General features: G+C 36.5%; 1 protein-coding gene across 2 annotated transcripts in view; it reads right to left on the reverse strand.

Annotated features, from left to right (window-relative positions):
* LOC124645041 (bestrophin-4) overlaps positions 1-17,728 on the reverse strand; it is a 45,484-nt gene that overhangs the window by 23,006 nt on the left and 4,750 nt on the right. For both annotated transcript variants that reach the window (XM_047184775.1, XM_047184776.1), the window contains exon 2: positions 14,145-14,255. In XM_047184775.1, the coding sequence (XP_047040731.1) occupies positions 14,145-14,255 (111 nt within the window). The remainder of the gene's footprint in view (positions 1-14,144; positions 14,256-17,728) is intronic.

The raw sequence follows: 17,728 nt of genomic DNA on the forward strand, positions 1-17,728 counted from the left end.
TTTATTAGGTTTAAATCATTTATTCTCAAAAAGACACTGTCACTTACATACACACATATTAGATACCCAGTGAATTAGTATTCGAATAAGAAACCCACACGACTTGCAAAAAGATTTTTTGGAGGTGCCCAAAATATCAGTTATCTATGCTTTTCCTTATAAATCTTAAACATAAGAATACATCTGCTCAAACTTCCTAATTTTTTAAAATAGGTATTCCGATTGCAAGAACATGATGAGATGACTAATACGATTATTCATTATTATTTGCCATTTAATTAACATCTTACCTGGTAAGCCGGCTTAACAGTACCCATGTAAACATCTTACCTACTATTTACATAAGTTAGTACACAAACAAATTACGTTTGCAATACAACAGGATGACACGTTTTGTGGTATTTACAAGATTTGTTTTTATATGTGTATGTTTTATATAATATCTATTTATTTTTTTTAATTTTCAGGCTGTTTGCAACCGGTTCCTTTGGCAGTCAACGGTCAATGTTCACCAGTGATCGTCCCAAAAGCTGAATTGATGATGTATTTGGTTTATCTATATCGTTACTATTTACTTTTCAGTTGATATAAGACGCTACTGAGTTTCTAACTAATTGTAGGGAAAAAATCTTGAAATCAGACCAACATGTTTTGAACAAAGCGTAGGTTTTGCTTTTATTGCTCTCTCAGAAATAAAATTCAAAAAAGGCTGTGTAATACAATAGGTTATACAATAAATATCTATGATAATACTAATGAGCCTCCAAAATCCTGCCTTTCGTCCGAACAACTAAAAAAAACATTGAAATCAGTCCAGTAATTCCGGAGATGAACGTGTACAAAGTTTTTTTTGGATTTGTGTTCTAATTATGTGATCTATTATTGTGTCTAAACCCCACACTATCTTTTATTCGAGAGATAACACATTTATTTATTCTTAGGAATAAACTGTTTGACTAAGTAGGTGTATCAGAAGTTTTCAATTATTGTGTACAAGGAATACTCTGTTTTAAATACTTTACAAACTGGTTGGTAATATTTTTCCTTGTCTGACCAGAGTATTGTAACACAGACTAACTCTTTCTTCTTTTCACTCACGTGACTGCCGAATAAATTAGTGCTTCATTAAATGCAGCTGTAGTTCCAAATACCAGTATAGGTACAAGTGTTTAAACAAAACATTTCAGGTTATACGGGTTTCGTCTCATAGAGCTAAGGATGTTTTCCTTCAGCATGTTAGTTTTTAGGAGGAGGTAGGTACCTCTTGTTATTTACAGCGGCAAACAGAAATACATCATAGATCATCTGTGAAAAGTGATAAATGGACAGCGAACTCGTAGCAACAGATAAGTTCCCGTATTATTACCCTGTTCGTACGGAACCCCAAAAATGTGTAATGAGTATCAGACTGCAATTTTCCTTAACATAAGTAAGAGAGATTTATTCGTCTTCGCATACTTTTACCGTGAGTGTAATAACCATATAAACTCAGGCTTCTCTCGATTGGGTTTATCGACACTCAAATACCAAGAACATTCAGATTAAAGATAGCAGAACTGACTCCGCGAGTGGGTTCCACAGTTATACAATATGTAATTTTTTGGAACTCAATAACTGGGGAAAGCTATAGCTGATCCTGGACATCAGATAACCCTGGAAACTTTGAAGTATGCATTTAAGATGCCACATTTCGTCAGTCATGCAGCAAACACGATGTACTTGACTTGCCGCTATAACAACAAATACTGAAAACTAGAATAAAATAAATATTTTTGTTGCTCCTGTCCAACAAACGTGATTTTTTGCTCATTCTTGCTTGATATTGATAACGGCAACGCCGAACGAACAAGACATGATTTTTTGTTCGTTTTATAGATACTGGTTCGCGCCGACTCGCACTTGGCCCGTTTTTGATCCAATACATACACGACGACATTTATATTGACAGTTACGTCCCCCGTACGTATACCAAGTAGAGCTAAAGGTTAGGTAGATGTACTTATGCAATTCGTGACTATGAAGTAAAATGTAACATGCTATCCAATGACATGATCTAAGGAACGATATAACAAAGCCCGACTGGCTGTCATTGAGGAACAATAATATTATATGTGTTATGATTTATGAATCAAATATTGATTGCTCCCGCTTGACAAAGTGCGGCAACGACCGTCATTGGACAGTAGGACAATTATTATTTGCATTTAATCATTTTTCTGTACAGGTGCGTTTATAAATAATAATATAATGTAATTTTAAGTTATTTTGTTTTAGGTTTGTTATATCGGAGCACGATGAACATGAGGTCATTAACAAAGGCCGAATGGAATAAAGCGTGTGCAGTGCTAGCCTAATTGGAAACCGGTACCCTGACTTTGACTTTAATCCCAAAAGGAGATTGATTTCTACCATCTACTAAAGAATACATGTGAAATTTCAAGTCTCTTGCTCCAAAAACATATTTCATACAAACTACTAACCCCCATTTTAACCCCTTAAGTAGAGTTTGAAAAATCTGGTCTTTGAGCATTTCTAAACCCTATATGGACCCATATAAACCCAACAAGTTCAAGTAAACAACAAATACCTTTGGAACCATCATTATAGTCGTCGTGATCATGTCATCTACGTAGGTATACAAGGTTTAATTAAAGACAGTCGAGCTTCAGCCAGGTCATCAGCAACGACCTCGGTTTTGCGTGCATTAATAAAATTCATAGTTACTTTAATAAAGATACCATTTTGATTAAAATACTAATGTAGTTGGAAAGTTGAAGGCAAATATGTGTTTTCCCGTTTTAGAATATAGTTTCTCGTAATTGACAGTCTTTTGTTCTATTATAACAGGCCAACCCGCTTATATTTTCCAATGGTGTTCGTAAGATTGCCAGTTAAGTCGTGATGGCCTAGTGGGTAAAAAACCAACAAAATGTCTGACGAGTAAAAGTGCTGATTTCAATTCAACATAGGTATTTGCAAAATAAATATAATTTATGAACTCTGCACTGTTTTATGTTAATAAAACAAAAAACAACAATGCGTGAAAAAGTGAGTCTTTCCCAAATCATGCAACATCCTGTTGTTATAAGTTTCAGAAGTTGCTTGTGAATTATGTATATAATATAACAATAGGAACAACCGGTTCCATAAAGATCTTTATTATTACGTTATGGAAGTTACGGATACTTTTTACGGATTTGGGAAGTATGATTCTTCTAACTATACAGGGTTACTGGTAAGTAGACCGCATCCTTTCATGAGGTGATAGTATAGGTCAATACGGACAAATTTGACCATGGGATACACTGGGCAAAAGTTAACCCGTTTCAAGATAATCGAATTTCAAGATCTTTTCTTAACAAGTCGTCTAGGTACACGTATAAATTTTTATTATTAGTTAAAAGTCTCGTTTTTGCGGATTTGTGTGTGTTTTGTGCCTTTTGGATAGCTAGACAAATGTGGATGTTTTTTAAGTATTCTACACAAAAAAATGAAGAGTAATATTTTTGAGAAAATAGCTACTAAAAAAGTAATTGCTGTTCGCTATAATTTCCTTTGTGATTTGTACAGTTTTATGGTTTGTTATTATGAAGTGATTCATCTTCTATCCATAAACACACAAAAATCCACAAAAACCGAGACTTTTGTCTAATAATAAAAAATACGTGTACCTAGACGACTTGTTAAGAAAAGATCTTGAAATTCCATTATCTTGAAACGGGTTAACTTTTACCCAGTGTATGACGTGGTCAAAGGAGATGGCCAAATTTTCATAGTAAAAAAACCCAGAATCGACAGCAACGAAATGGGTACCAATGGGTTCATTATGATAGACCTTTGATGGTGCCAAAAAGTCAAGCCTGAAATCCATGGGGTATAGGAGCTATATCATATTTTCACAAAAATAGGTTATGTTGAATTTATGTTGATTTTAAAGATTATTTACATATAGGACCATAAAAACAAGGTATACTAACATTATAAATGCGAATAGTAATATCCCCATAGTTACAGAGTTTGCCTGGTAATTAAAAGGTCTTGAGTTTGACCCCCACCCATTGCACTATTCACATGAACCACTCCAGATACGATTAAGTACCGACCTTACCTACTTGAAGAGGTTTCCCTGTTATGTGGAAACTTCTGAACTGGCAAAGGTTGATAAAAAAAAACTTAAAAGAAAAAAAAGGTTTCACTTTTTTTTTATTTTTAGTCACTATTCACATAAGTCAAAAGTTCTCGTCAATGCGAATAATATAAGCCCAAACACGAGGTAGTTGATATTTACCATTGCCGAGTTCCCTTGACCGTCTCTCTTCTCCATCATCAGGTCAGCTCTAAACCTTCACTCGTGTATAGTGCTAACAGACATACACCTGAGTGTAAAGTTTTTACCCTATGCACAAGTTCTAATGAACAGCAAACAGAAAAGTTAAGCTTTTTTATATACTAATAATAATAATAATAAGCCCCGCAGGGCATCTGAGGCGGATGACGGGGAGTAGCGACCCCGCGGGGCTATATATCCGAGTGCTCCAGGGAGAGTATACTGTCCCCCACCTCCGGCTTGCCGGAGTGAAGCATGACGGGGGATAGGTCTCCCGCCTCTTGGCTTGCCTTCATCGGCCGGTCAGAGTGGAGTCGCTAGAGCAGGGTTAACAGCCCACTCGGAGGGTAGGTGCCTCGTGGTAAGTGGCGAGTGGGCCGGTGATGCTGGACCCACAGGGAGCGCGTGATCTGCGTTTAAAGTCCGCCGAGGTATCCTCACCCTTCAGCCGCTCATGTACCTGTTGCCCCCTTGTTGCGATTTAGCGACTGATTCCCGGGGGCCCAGTAAGTGAGTTGGCGAGTCTCCACCTGCCATTTTTACGTGTATTTATTACATTGTTATCGGCAGGTGCCATAGTTCCCGTAGTTTCCCCATTCCTAGTCCACTAGCATCCCATCACAATAGCCCAAGTAGTTTTCATCCATAGTTAGCAATAGTTTAGCACAGAACCGGGGATTGTCCTTGGGTACATTTCTATAGTGTATACAGGGATAATCGTCGGTTTTGTGTCACCATTTCATTAAAGTTGTCTCAAAAAGGCTTCAGCGTGTTGGCTTCGGCCCCACGTTCGCCTCCCAAAAATCCGGGACTCTATAGTCCCGAGGTCTGGTAGAGACATACAAGATAATAATAATAATAATATAATAATAAATTCTTTATTTTCACCAAAAGCCATCACAACATTAACATCCGTAAAGACTAGGCATAAATTATAGGTTTTGTAAAACATTAAACTCTGGCTCCTAAACTAGGCATGTGCCTGTGACTTAGGAGTCAGTGATTCTCCAATAAACGTCAGAGTAAGCATATGATTGAAGCGATTCAGGACGTTACAATAAATGAGCAATGGTAACAAAAAAGAATAAAACTGTTCTAATTTGTAGGGAGGAAGAGAGAGATAAAAACAATTTAATAAAACTAAAGAGGTTTAACGGTAAGGTTAGTACGGCAGTAAGTTTAGGGTGATTGTGAGTGTAACTGTAGTGGGAATGTATGGGATGTGTTGTATGTCAATGTATAGAAGTGTGTTTGTATGTGTAATGAAAGAGTATGGGTGGAATAATAATGTTAAATTTATAAAAATTTACCCAGTAGGAGATCCTCAGTATTGTCGTAATTAAGTGTATGTAGATAGTCTATAAGTAAGTTTTTACAATGATATTTAGGGGATGAATAAATGTTTAATTTTTTGTTGAGAAAGTTGTACAGATAACCGCTATTAACGTAGAACTGGCGTCTGGCAAAGGCAGTTCTATGGCGTTCATGCGTGAAAACATTGTATTTTCGTCTGCAAGTTGAATCCATTGGGGGACGTGTAGAGTGTTTGCGAAGAGCAGACAGGAGAACATAAAGTTGTCTGACTGTTAGAAAATTGCAGTCAGAATAGAGTTGCATAGTGGGATACCTACGCGGAAGAGAGAGCATTACCTTGAGCACAGCTCTCTGGGCTCTCTCAAGGCGAATGAATACATTTTGTGTGGCTCCACCCCAAACGGGCAAGCAGTACGTTAAAACAGAGCGGCACAGAGCTAAATATACTATTTTAAGTGTTTCAAGATCAGCAGAATTTCGCAGCTTCTTGAAGACGTATATCAGCTTACGTACACGGGACGTGACCTTGGCTATGTGGGGATGCCAGTTGAGATGCTGATCAATTAGTACTCCTAGATATCTTACATGAGTCGTTTTTGTGAGGGAGAGGCAGCTACATTGCGCTAAAGAACCACAGTGATGTGCTTTTAGGGTCAAGGAATTAGAAGGACATTGATTTGACTTGATAGCAAAGGGAACGTATACGGTTTTGTCTACATTTAAAGTGAGCAAGTCATCAGACAAACATTTCATCACGCAGCAGAGCGCTGCCTCGGCATTTTGGTATGCCTGGGTCCAGTTACATCCCTCTACGATAAGGGCAGTGTCATCCGCATAGGTATATATCATACAGTTATCAAGAGGTAGTGTACAGAGATCATTTATGTAAATGAGAAAGAGGGTGGGACCCAGGATGCTTCCTTGCGGAACGCCAAAAGTCATTGGAAGTTCATCACTTTCATATTGACCAATTTTAACTATTTGAGTACGATCTTTGAGATAGTCTGCAAAGATTTTCAACGGTAGTCCACGAATTCCAAGTCTTTCCATTTTTCTCAATAAAGCTGGGGCAGAGACAGTGTCAAAGGCCTTTGACAAATCTAGGAAAATTCCCAGGCACTTGCGTTTTCTGTCTAGCGTCCTAGCTACGTGATTCGACAGATGTAATACTGCATCCTCAGTACTAACTCCATTTCGGAACCCGTATTGGTTTTTGGCTAAGATGTTGTTTGACTCAAGAAAGCTTATCAGATTCTTATTTAGTACCCGTTCCAAGATCTTTGACATTGCACTTAAAATAGAAATGGGACGGTAATTATTAACATCATCTTTGCACCCGGATTTATGAATAGGGTGAACGAGTGCTTTTTTAAACGTCTTAGGAAAGACACCAGCACTTATGCACAGGTTACAGACATGTGTGACAATCGGAACTAATACTTTTCTCGCGCCTTTAATAATTTTAGATGGAATACAATCATAACCTGTAGCACAGTCAGTCCTTAGACCCAGGATAATGGATTCAACATCGAGCTCGGTAACCTCAAGAAGCATCATTGAGCCACACGACTGTGAGTTAGCCACGGGATTGGACACCATAGAGGATGATTTAAATTTTGAAGCCAAACTGCTGCCTACATTAGCAAAAAAGTTATTAACGTAATTTAGCGAGGATTTAGGGTTATCTAATAAGTTTACTAGCTCAGAGGAAGGCGAACACTGTGTTTGAAGCTCCGAGACTTTCTTAATAACATTCCACGTAGCTTTAACATTATTTTTAGCATTGCGAAACAGTTCTTTTTCGTAAGAGCGTTTTAGTTTTCTCAGCAGGGAATTGCAATAATTGCGATAGCGAGTGTAGGTGATTTTTAAAATCTCATTGTTAGCCGACTTTTTGAGTTTAATATGCATACGATCACGGTGCCTTATACAGCGGAGTAGTCCCGGTGTGATCCAGGGCTTTAAATTACGTTGTTTTCTTGGGACAACTAGAATATGAGTGTGCTCAGTAACAATGGAGGAAAGTTTACCTATAAGCGCATCTGCGGCATCATTAGGATCAGATATAGACAGGATTGGAGACCAGTCATGGGTTTTAATACTCTCAATTGCGGAATCACAGTCTAATTTTGCCCTAGTTCGGGTGACATCCGAATGTACACTCCGGTTGCATAAGAATAGCAATGTCGGTTCGTGATCTGTTATGGATGATTCAATAACGAAAGCCGTAGCGCGTTTATTTGTTTTTATTAAAATATGGTCTAAGCAATTTGAGAGCCGAGTCGGAAACAGATGTGCTGGAAGAAGTCCGTTAGAGGCAGTACAGTTTAAATAGTCATCCGAGTGACTGTCAGTATTGTCGACCCTAATGTCAATGTTCATATCACCAATCAAGACCACGGAAGAAGTTCCTATTTTGAGAACACTATCGAGGCTGTCTATAAAGTTATCTATATTTTTAAAAGAAGGTGGTCGGTAAATAGCGACTATAGTGATGTCTTCTATACAACAAACGAGGCAGTTTGCATCAGCAAATACTGGTTCTTTAATATTAGCTTTAATGGAAGATTTAACATAAATAACACAACCATCATTTTGATTGTATGTGATATTAGTGGAATATGACGTAAAGTCATCCAAGGTCGGCAAATGCGACAGTTTACTCAACCAACACTCGGTGAGAATGAGCACGTCACACTGGAAACCCAATAGCCGCATTAGCACTACAACTTCGTCAAAATTTTTATTGATACTTCTTATATTTAAATGTAAAATTTTTAATCCTTTAGTCGGGTCTCTTATGAACTGTATGCATTTCTCAGGTTGACATTTGAATGATTTAGAAACGTGAAGCGCGTCTAATTCCTTATTAATAATATCTTGATTAGCCATTTGTTTTAGGAATACTCGTGTACAAACTGTGTAGCAAAATATTGGACAGGATTGCTTTATTTAAATAGAAATGCTTGAGAAATATACTGTGAATCGTTTTAGTATAGCGGCTAATTACTGTATTCGCGTGTGTGTTAAGAGGATAATGACAAATTTTGTATTTGAGTGATTTAAATTGTGTAAAAGTAGTTTGTGTGCGTTGTATGACTGTATTAATGTGTAAGATGTAACAGATGAATGAATGTAAGAGTATATTGCTTAACTAAAATCTTAATCGAAAAAACCTTGTAAAAAGAGAACCCCATGGTTTTTAGATGATATGAAATACTTTTTGTAATCTACAAATTATACTGAATCTAACCATACATACGAAGTTTCTGTCGACTCTGGGTTTTTTTTTGGCCATCTCCTTTGTCCGTATTGACCTATACTATCACCTCATGAAAGGATGCGGTCTACTTACAAGTAACCCTGTATAGGTAGCTATCACTATTTCTATAAGAATCTCGAACAATTTAATGTACAGTCTGACTCAAACGTACCTACTGTTAATATTATGCAAAATATCAACTATTCAGAAAAGTAAAAGTATACCTACCTAGAGTAAAATTGATCAGAATTTTGGCGTAATCGACCGTTAAAACTTGTATTTAATAAGTATTATACATATAAACGTACATCAGTTTTCAGTGAATGATGAAACCTACCTCAACATATATCGTAGGTATTATGTGTAAAGTCGGTGTAGTGGCTTCGATAGTCTGTTTATATTTTGCCTAGGCTAAACTAGTTGTTCCTTCTTTATTGTAGGTACTGTCGTGCCGGGAATAATTATCTTGCTCAAAATGAAAAACTGATTCGATATCACGACGTTTATTGCTTGGGCTCGAGAGGTGAAGTGACACACTTCAATATAAAAAACTTATTCTATGGAACAAATCGAATACATTTGAAATGATTGCCCGGTCAGTATCAAAAATATCTCACGAATAAAACCTTACAAACGAAAAAGTTTCTAACTACGTTACAGTACCTACTCATTTTGAGTTTCACCAACTGGCACACGTGCGTCTAGTCTCGTGTGTCCAGTTCACGAATAATAAATTTAAAAAAATGTTTATTCACAAACTTTTTTCCAAAAAAAATAACCAATGAAAACCATTATAACTCGGCTAAACTAAAGAGTTGTATGCTACGCCACATGACTTGAATATTACACCTTCAATCATGTAGCCGTATAGGTAATAAAGTCTATTTTGTAAGAGACCGCGTTTATAATACAACTGAGAGCCTATTACGATTACAGCTTTATTAAATACCTAAACAGTTCTCAAATTAATGCTTCGTAATTTATATTACGTAGCATATAATAAAATATATAATTAAATTATATGATTGCTCATCGAGAAAGTTACATAAATTGCAAAAGTCACACTATTCGTAGTCATAGTTGCAGTCTTAGTCTTTAACGATATTTCAAAGCCTTAATTTATTAAATTTGTATAGACTGGACCGTACTACCCGGGTCATTCGTCATCTCGACACGCTTAACTCACCACGAATGTGTCCACTTGGATGTTTGTGACACAGAAAATGAATTCATAATTCATTTGTTGACTGTACTTTTTGCTTGAAAATCGGGTTAAATTCTAAAACGTGTCGACTTGGTGAAAACATAAAAGTTTATAATTTAAGTTTCACTAACTGGACACGTATCAAAATCTTAACGTGTCGAGTTGACGACATGATAAATGTTAAAATTTTGAGTTTCACCAAGTGGACACATTCGTGGTGAGTTAAGTGTGTCGAAATGACGAACGATCCTACTACCCTATCCTAGAGCGAGCTTATTTATACAGGTATCTGTGGAGATCTAAGGGGGAGGCCTGTGTTCAGCGGTGGACGTCCTACGGCTGAGATGATGATGATGATGATGATGAGGATGAGCTTATTTATACCAGGATTAACTAGTTAGGCCTAGGCTAAACTGGTTTATCCTAACAAGTTTAGGACAAACCAGTCATTTGGACCAGGCTATAGTATAGGTAGGTACTATTAATAGTATAGCGAATGCGGGTTTGGCCGTAAAAACTAAATTGAAAAGGTAAGGTTTGAGACATTTTGAGTATGTGGTTTTTTTTTCTGATGGCGTAATATAGGAATAAACTCTTGTCACCTGTTATATCAATCGAAGTACCTACGACTTTACTGAAATAACAGAAAATAACACAATGTGATATTAATGTTTTAAAAGTAATTCTAAGTAGAGACACACAGAGTGTATATATACATGAGTTAATCAAGATGCGCTCATGTTAAATTCATTTAATATAATGTTTTCCTCAATGGTGGTATTTTTTACGCTGTCATAAACATCAATGATTTAATTCTAATATGAAAAACTTGTTTCAATTATAATTTACCATTAGGTGTTGTTTCTAAAAAACACACCCGTTCTTGTTGTGTGATACATTGAGTGTGTGTATAACAGGTTTCCTATAAGCGCCGTACGATACAAATATTCTGGTTACAAGTATAAATATAAATAATTAATATACAAATTCACATTAATACTTATACTTACTGTATAATTTAAAAAAGTGGAATTTACGTATCTTGTCTCGTTATTCTCTATTATAAAAAATCTTTACCTGGGTCCATTACAAATAGGTATACCTACGAAAATATTGTCTCAGAGTAGAAACTTTCTGACTACATAAATTATTTAATGTTTAGAAAGTCGTAAACTGTTGTTGGAAGTCAATTAATAAAGCCCCGGGGTCACTGACTTGGTTCCTTAGCTTTTGTTAGCGAATTCAGCAGCCACCTCACCCGTGATGGCTCAATATATCTTCATGATATTCTCATGTTGCTCATGGAAGGAATTATTAAGCCTGTAGGTAGGTACCTGTTTGAGGTTCTGAACAAGGCATAAGAATTTTCAGCGGTTCTTATTATTAGCTGCCTTTGATAAATAACCTTTTATTGTTTAACATTTTTGGCAAATAACGTCGGCCAGCTATCAAGCAATCTAACAATGCTTTGCCAATTCACAGCCAATCAAACAATTTATTCTCGCTGTCACCTACATAAAGCGCTGACGCATGGGTCACACACTATTGTGGTATTTTGAGATTATTGCTGTTGTCTCTAAACTCACCACAAAATTGTAGGCGAAGAGGGACGTAAATATTTTAAATTTATTTATTGCTAAAATCTCACCACAGTACCTTGCCTACATGAGTAATAGGTCTACAACCTTACGGTCAACTTACTGCAACAGCTGGGGCTAATATAACAAACAATAGGCATTGAGGTGTATTTATTTTAGTAATATTATTAGAACTGATTTCCCCAATGCGTCCGTAGGATTTACCAAATATCAAAATATAGCTTCAAAAAACGTATTGCTAACCCACCTGCTAATTTTATTGTGTTACAGGGAAATCACAGCGTACAAGAAAACACGACACATACGTCATTAAGTTTTTGTATTTTTTTTCCGAAAATAAGTAGTTGCGTAAAATAAAACTCGTTAGTCATAAAATATTCGCAGCCAGTCTCTCGGATATTGTTGTCTACTTCCGTATTCTTTATCACCTCGTGCACCTAAATGTTTGCTACCGAACTATACTTGGTTTGACTGGCCACTTAACAAAAGATAAACAATCTTGATATTACTTATGACTTTTATTTTAAAAACTCAGTTTATAAATAAAATGCGGCTACAAATCAATGTAAATGCAATAATAATGAGTACTTATTTTAAGCAGCAAGTAGTTTATTCGTTTAATATGTATTTTTGAAAAAAATTGATACTATCAAGATTATTCCCCTTTACTTAAGTGCCTACAACCGAATATAACTCCTGGGTAATATTTTTGCATAAAAGCCTGAGTGCATTTTTTTTTATCCTTTGAAGTTTAGGTTACAAAACGCAAACCAAAAACCACCTAGAATCAGCTAAGTACAAGAAAATAAACCTATACATTTTTTATGAAAATTATGAGTTCAAATAGCTTCTGTTGCAGTAAACGCATAAAATATAACGTAAAAATAAATGTTTGCCGCTGCAAGCTACACCTTCAAACTATGTTGGTACGGGAATTCCATGCCGAGCTGACACAATGTGCCCGCATACTTTTTAGTTGATTTTCATCATGAAAAAAAAATCTAGACGAGAAAATAAATGCATACGACCCTATTTATGCTTTCCGAGACACTCAATGTCGCAACACCATTTTTATTGTTAGCACTGATTAAAAAAATGTAGTATTTGAAAAACTAAGGACTAGAGAGATTAATTAACCAAAGACCGAGGTCTTTTGTTGACGTCATGTTTCGTGATTCGACTGACAGTATTATTATTATCGTCTGAAGACAAACTTTTCTAGTCACAGACAATGAGTAACTTACCAGTCTCGATAGTTAAGTGTCTAGTTTCAATTAACAATCACATTTTAAAACTGGTCTTTTTCGAAAGAATCACGATATTTATTACTGTCGAATTTTTCCTCCGAATTATATTGAAAACTTCAAAACATTCAGTAACACATGTTTTTAAAACCAAGAACGTGTCTTAGAGCTCAGTGAGGTCCCTTAAAAAACGAAGTCGACAACATCAACGCCCTGAGCATTGTTCGTAAGGTGAAGCTATTACAATTACAGTTTTTTTGTACCTCAAAGGTATTTGAATAAGTTATATATTATTCATCAATGTTGTGTTTCATGAATCAAATGTATTTACCATCCCACTAGCCGGCAAGTTCCACGTGCAGTGCAGCTTCTGTCGCTGCTGCTGAGGCTGCGGGCTGCCCCAGACGTTGGGAATTAATGTCATCGGTAACTGTGTACTTATTTTTTCCTTCCAATTGAGGTAACAACGTTACCGTATTAATTGTAAACGAGTGTTATGTTTGTTGTAAACACCTACTTCTTACTACCTACCAAGGTGTCTTTTTATAGCTTTGTAACAAATGATAATAAAACAATACAAAATTATTGCTTCTTTAATAATTATTAAAACATTAAGTCACTAATTGAAACATCTTTTATTTAATGCAGTTTGACCTTACGATGTTTAAGGTTCTGTAGTCAACTTACTAGGACCTACTAAATATTTTATATTATTTTGAACTTGATTATTTAAATAGTTATGGATTTTTTTTAACGATTTTCCAAAATAACCACCGAAAACCCAACATACAAAACCCGTTTAGTTTTTATGTTCAGATTTTTTCTGAGTTATTTAGTTAGCGAGAGATATGAACTTTAATCAGAAAAGTACGGAACCCTACATAGAGCGTGGCCTGACACGTTCTTGGCCGGTTTTTTACTAATATTGTATTTAATGTGTCCTACACGGGAAGGTATAGTTTAGAACAAAATACTTATAGCATTTTTGTCCTACTTACATATATTTATTTTAAATGGTGATGAATATTTTAGGGGTCAGGTACCTTGAAACATATGTTTTGACTGTAAATGCGCATCGTAAGGTTGTAACTTGTTGATTGGAATATTCAATAAGATAATATGAATTATGTTTTAGGAGATTAGCAGGTCAGCTGTTGAATGTCAATAATACTTTAAGTAGGTATGTGTTACTCACCTCTGTTGCTGCTCTGTGAGCGCAAACCGATACAATAAATTGATGGTGTAGTATAGGGTGAGGTATGCTAGCAACTCCCGCCACACCAGCTTGTACACGCTGCCTCTCCATCTGCAAGCGAAAGTAAAGCTATAAACTATAAATCGTTATGAACGTATTACAAAATAAGGAAGAAAGCCATGGTTTGTGTAACGGTGCTCTAACTGCCCAGCCGACCTTGCCGACGATTATACGTGACACACGCGTGTCATTTCAGTATTCTCAGAAAACTTATTGCTATTACACATCGATAACTTACCGCGATAATAGCTGCGAGGCTATGAATTTATGCCAGCATCATCATAAAGGAAACATTTCAGATATGTAGGAATATTGAATATTGTTATTAAGATATTTTTGCTGGTGTTACTAAAAATCTTGTGTAATTATTACTACCGAATCACGAATTACAAATTACGCCAGATTAAAAGAATTTAAATCATATTTTAGTATTCAAATCATAATATTATGAGAAGTCAAGCAGAATCGGTTGGCCGTGACGTGGTACGAGCGATGTGAGCTTCGAAAAACTTGTTTTGGCGTCAGGGTGTCAAGCAAAAAATTCAGTTTAATTGCATGCCTAATCGCTTAACCGTGAGGCGGATGGTTCTAGGAACGTCGACAACAACCTCTCTGATATGCTAAAATAGCCAATATTACGTTATGGACTTATTGGCTATTTTAGCTTATCATGTTTTCGAGATGTAATCGCGAATTACATTTTTCATTCTTGAGCACCAGCACCTATATAAAACATAACTCCATACCATAAACTTTATTCAATACAGATTAGAGCACAAAGCCTGACATTTATTACCAATTTTAGTAGAAGCTTTAGAGAAATGCTCTAAGCTGGAACTGGAATGGCATCAAAACGCAATGTTCTGAGTGTCGTGCACTCACTGCCTTGTAATTCGAAAGACAATGGAGTAATGTTGACGCGCTAAATGTTACAATCGATCGTAGGATGAGTTTAATTGAATTGTTGGCCAACTGTCGGAGCATCGGCCTACATTCCTCAGATGAGCTCGCAGCCTCCTGATCTCGTGATCAATTTCCACTTTACACGCGACTGCCATGACACATGACACAACAGTCATTAAATTATGTATTGTTTCATGCACCTACATACAAAGTGCCCGTGCAGCTATGATAGTTGGTGGAACGGCTTTGTTTTCATTATTTATTATTAAATATTTCTACTAAATACATGTGCAATTGTGCATATTGTATAAAAATAAGTTCCAGGTAGGTGAAATAGAGTTAGTATTCAGCAAATACAGGATTTGGAAAAGTAGAGAGGAATAAAATGGGAAAATCATTAAAACCTACCTCATAACTATTTTAAACCTTCATTCTACGTTATTTGCAGCTTCAGGAAAGATTTATAAAGCCACGCTAATTAAAAGCGCCCTTGCTTCAGATGCTGTGGCCAATACATTTAAAAATAGAATCGGAATCCTTATTTGGCCGCAGCCCGCTCAACGGTAAGCGTACACGACTACGAATTAGGAAAGTGATAGAACATGACACCTGTTTTTATCGGAAGCAGTAGCTATCGAATGAGTGTACCATGTCACATTACGTATGTACGTACAACTTGTGTATGTTAAAAGGGCTGGATGTGTCGACGTGACTCGAATGCAGTGTTGTTCCCGTGCAGTTTGATGTTTGGTTTTTCGATTATTAGTCCCTAATGTCCCCTGGAAACTTGAACACCTGCATCAGGTGAACCGCAGCTGACCAGCTAAACTACGTATAAGAAATACACAAATTTTGTGTACCTACCTCTAGCAAAAATGCTTCCACCCAGAGAGCCTTTTTAAATTTAGCTATTAGATTATAGAAAAAGTCATGTTTTTCTATTATCAATATTTCATAAAATTCAGTCTATTACAAAAAAACTTTGTACAAGAAAATTATTGATTTTTAAATGTAGATATTAATTTAGTATATGTTTTTCGGAACATTGTTGGATTCGCTGAAAATATATTTTTAATCGATCACATTGAAAGTAATTGGCTGAGGCACCGGGAACAGCCGTCTGTAGGTAACGACTTCATCCTTAAAGGTAACAGCCCAAATATCTGCGATAGTAATACAAAGGCAAGAAAGAGATAAACGAATTAGAATTTCTTAATGAAAGAAAGGGACTTTATCAAAAGACATCAACGAGCGTGAGCGCGGTTCTCCAACCACCAATTTAAACAGACCCCTGCGGTATTTTGTAAATAAATAAATCATATGAAAATTTTGGTATTGTTTACTAACCGATGAAAAGCGATGCCTTCCTTTTTGTAACTAGATGTCCTGGAATGTTCCCCGCACCATTTCACCGCGCATGTAGACATTTTTTTTTTACTAAATAAAATCCACAATAATTTAGCGTGTACGCAGGTCATAGATTTGGTCGCTACTTAAGCTTTTTACTAGAATCGTATAGCCTATCATAAGAGCAAAAACTAATGTTTGGCGAGCGTCGTGGCACTGTATGAGCAGTCAAATGGTTTAATAGTCTTTGGTTCCAAAGGAGATACCAAAATAATCCACTTGTATGATGAAAAAGAATCTCACATCGGGGAGTGATAATAGAAAAACTGCTCTACAGGTTCGGTAGAATAGGGCTGAATCAAGGAGGAAAACAAAGACATAGGAAAGGCAGATTAGGACGGCATAGCAGAGTAGTGTCTGACCTACCTACCACCTACTTACCTACCACCTACTTACCTACCACCTACTTACCTACCACAGATTACTATATTAGTTACTATGTAACTCTTATGCTAGGTTCACATTACTGTGTCGGGGTGTGTTGGGGCGCGCCAGAACGCAATCGCTTACGTTCATTTACTATGATTAGATTCACATTAGTAGGTTGTATTGTGTTGTGGCGCGTTCTGTCGTGTCGCGATCGCTCGACTCCCGATCGCGCCAGAGAGGTGGTGGGGGATCTGTCGCGACACACAAATGTGAATCTATCATTTTCGACGTGTTATTGCGAGGGAACACAGTTCATGCAATTATTATTTTCTGTTACAATTCTGTTTTTCGTTCTTTAAAATGTCTGATGAACTTATTGAACTGGTACGGCAATACAAAGTTCTTATGACAGAAAATGTAAGGAATATAAGGATATAAGGAAGGAGGAAGACAGTGAAATGCGCCTCTAGTCTCTCTTAATCTATTTACGGGATGAACCCAGAGTCATCAATAGAAAAAATTTAATATCTTCATCGAAGTCACGTCAGGCGATTCCATTTTAAAACACGTATACACTCTACAACTCTTAAAACGAGAATGATCTAAAAATGCGACACATTGCGCCACAACACAACACATTAGTATGAACATCCCGCGACACAACAGACGGCGACCCGACACACCCCGACACAGCAATATGAACCTAGCTTTACTGGCAGTAGGATAAGATGTACCTGACTGGCTAACCAACCTTTTTTAGACTTTTGAGAGACGTGACATATCGTCACCATATGTGCATAGCTAACTTAAAACGTTAGTTATGCACGATGCTATGGTGACGATAT

This window comes from Helicoverpa zea, chromosome 31 (assembly GCF_022581195.2).
Source record: "Helicoverpa zea isolate HzStark_Cry1AcR chromosome 31, ilHelZeax1.1, whole genome shotgun sequence".
Classification (NCBI taxonomy): Eukaryota; Metazoa; Arthropoda; class Insecta; order Lepidoptera; family Noctuidae; genus Helicoverpa; species Helicoverpa zea.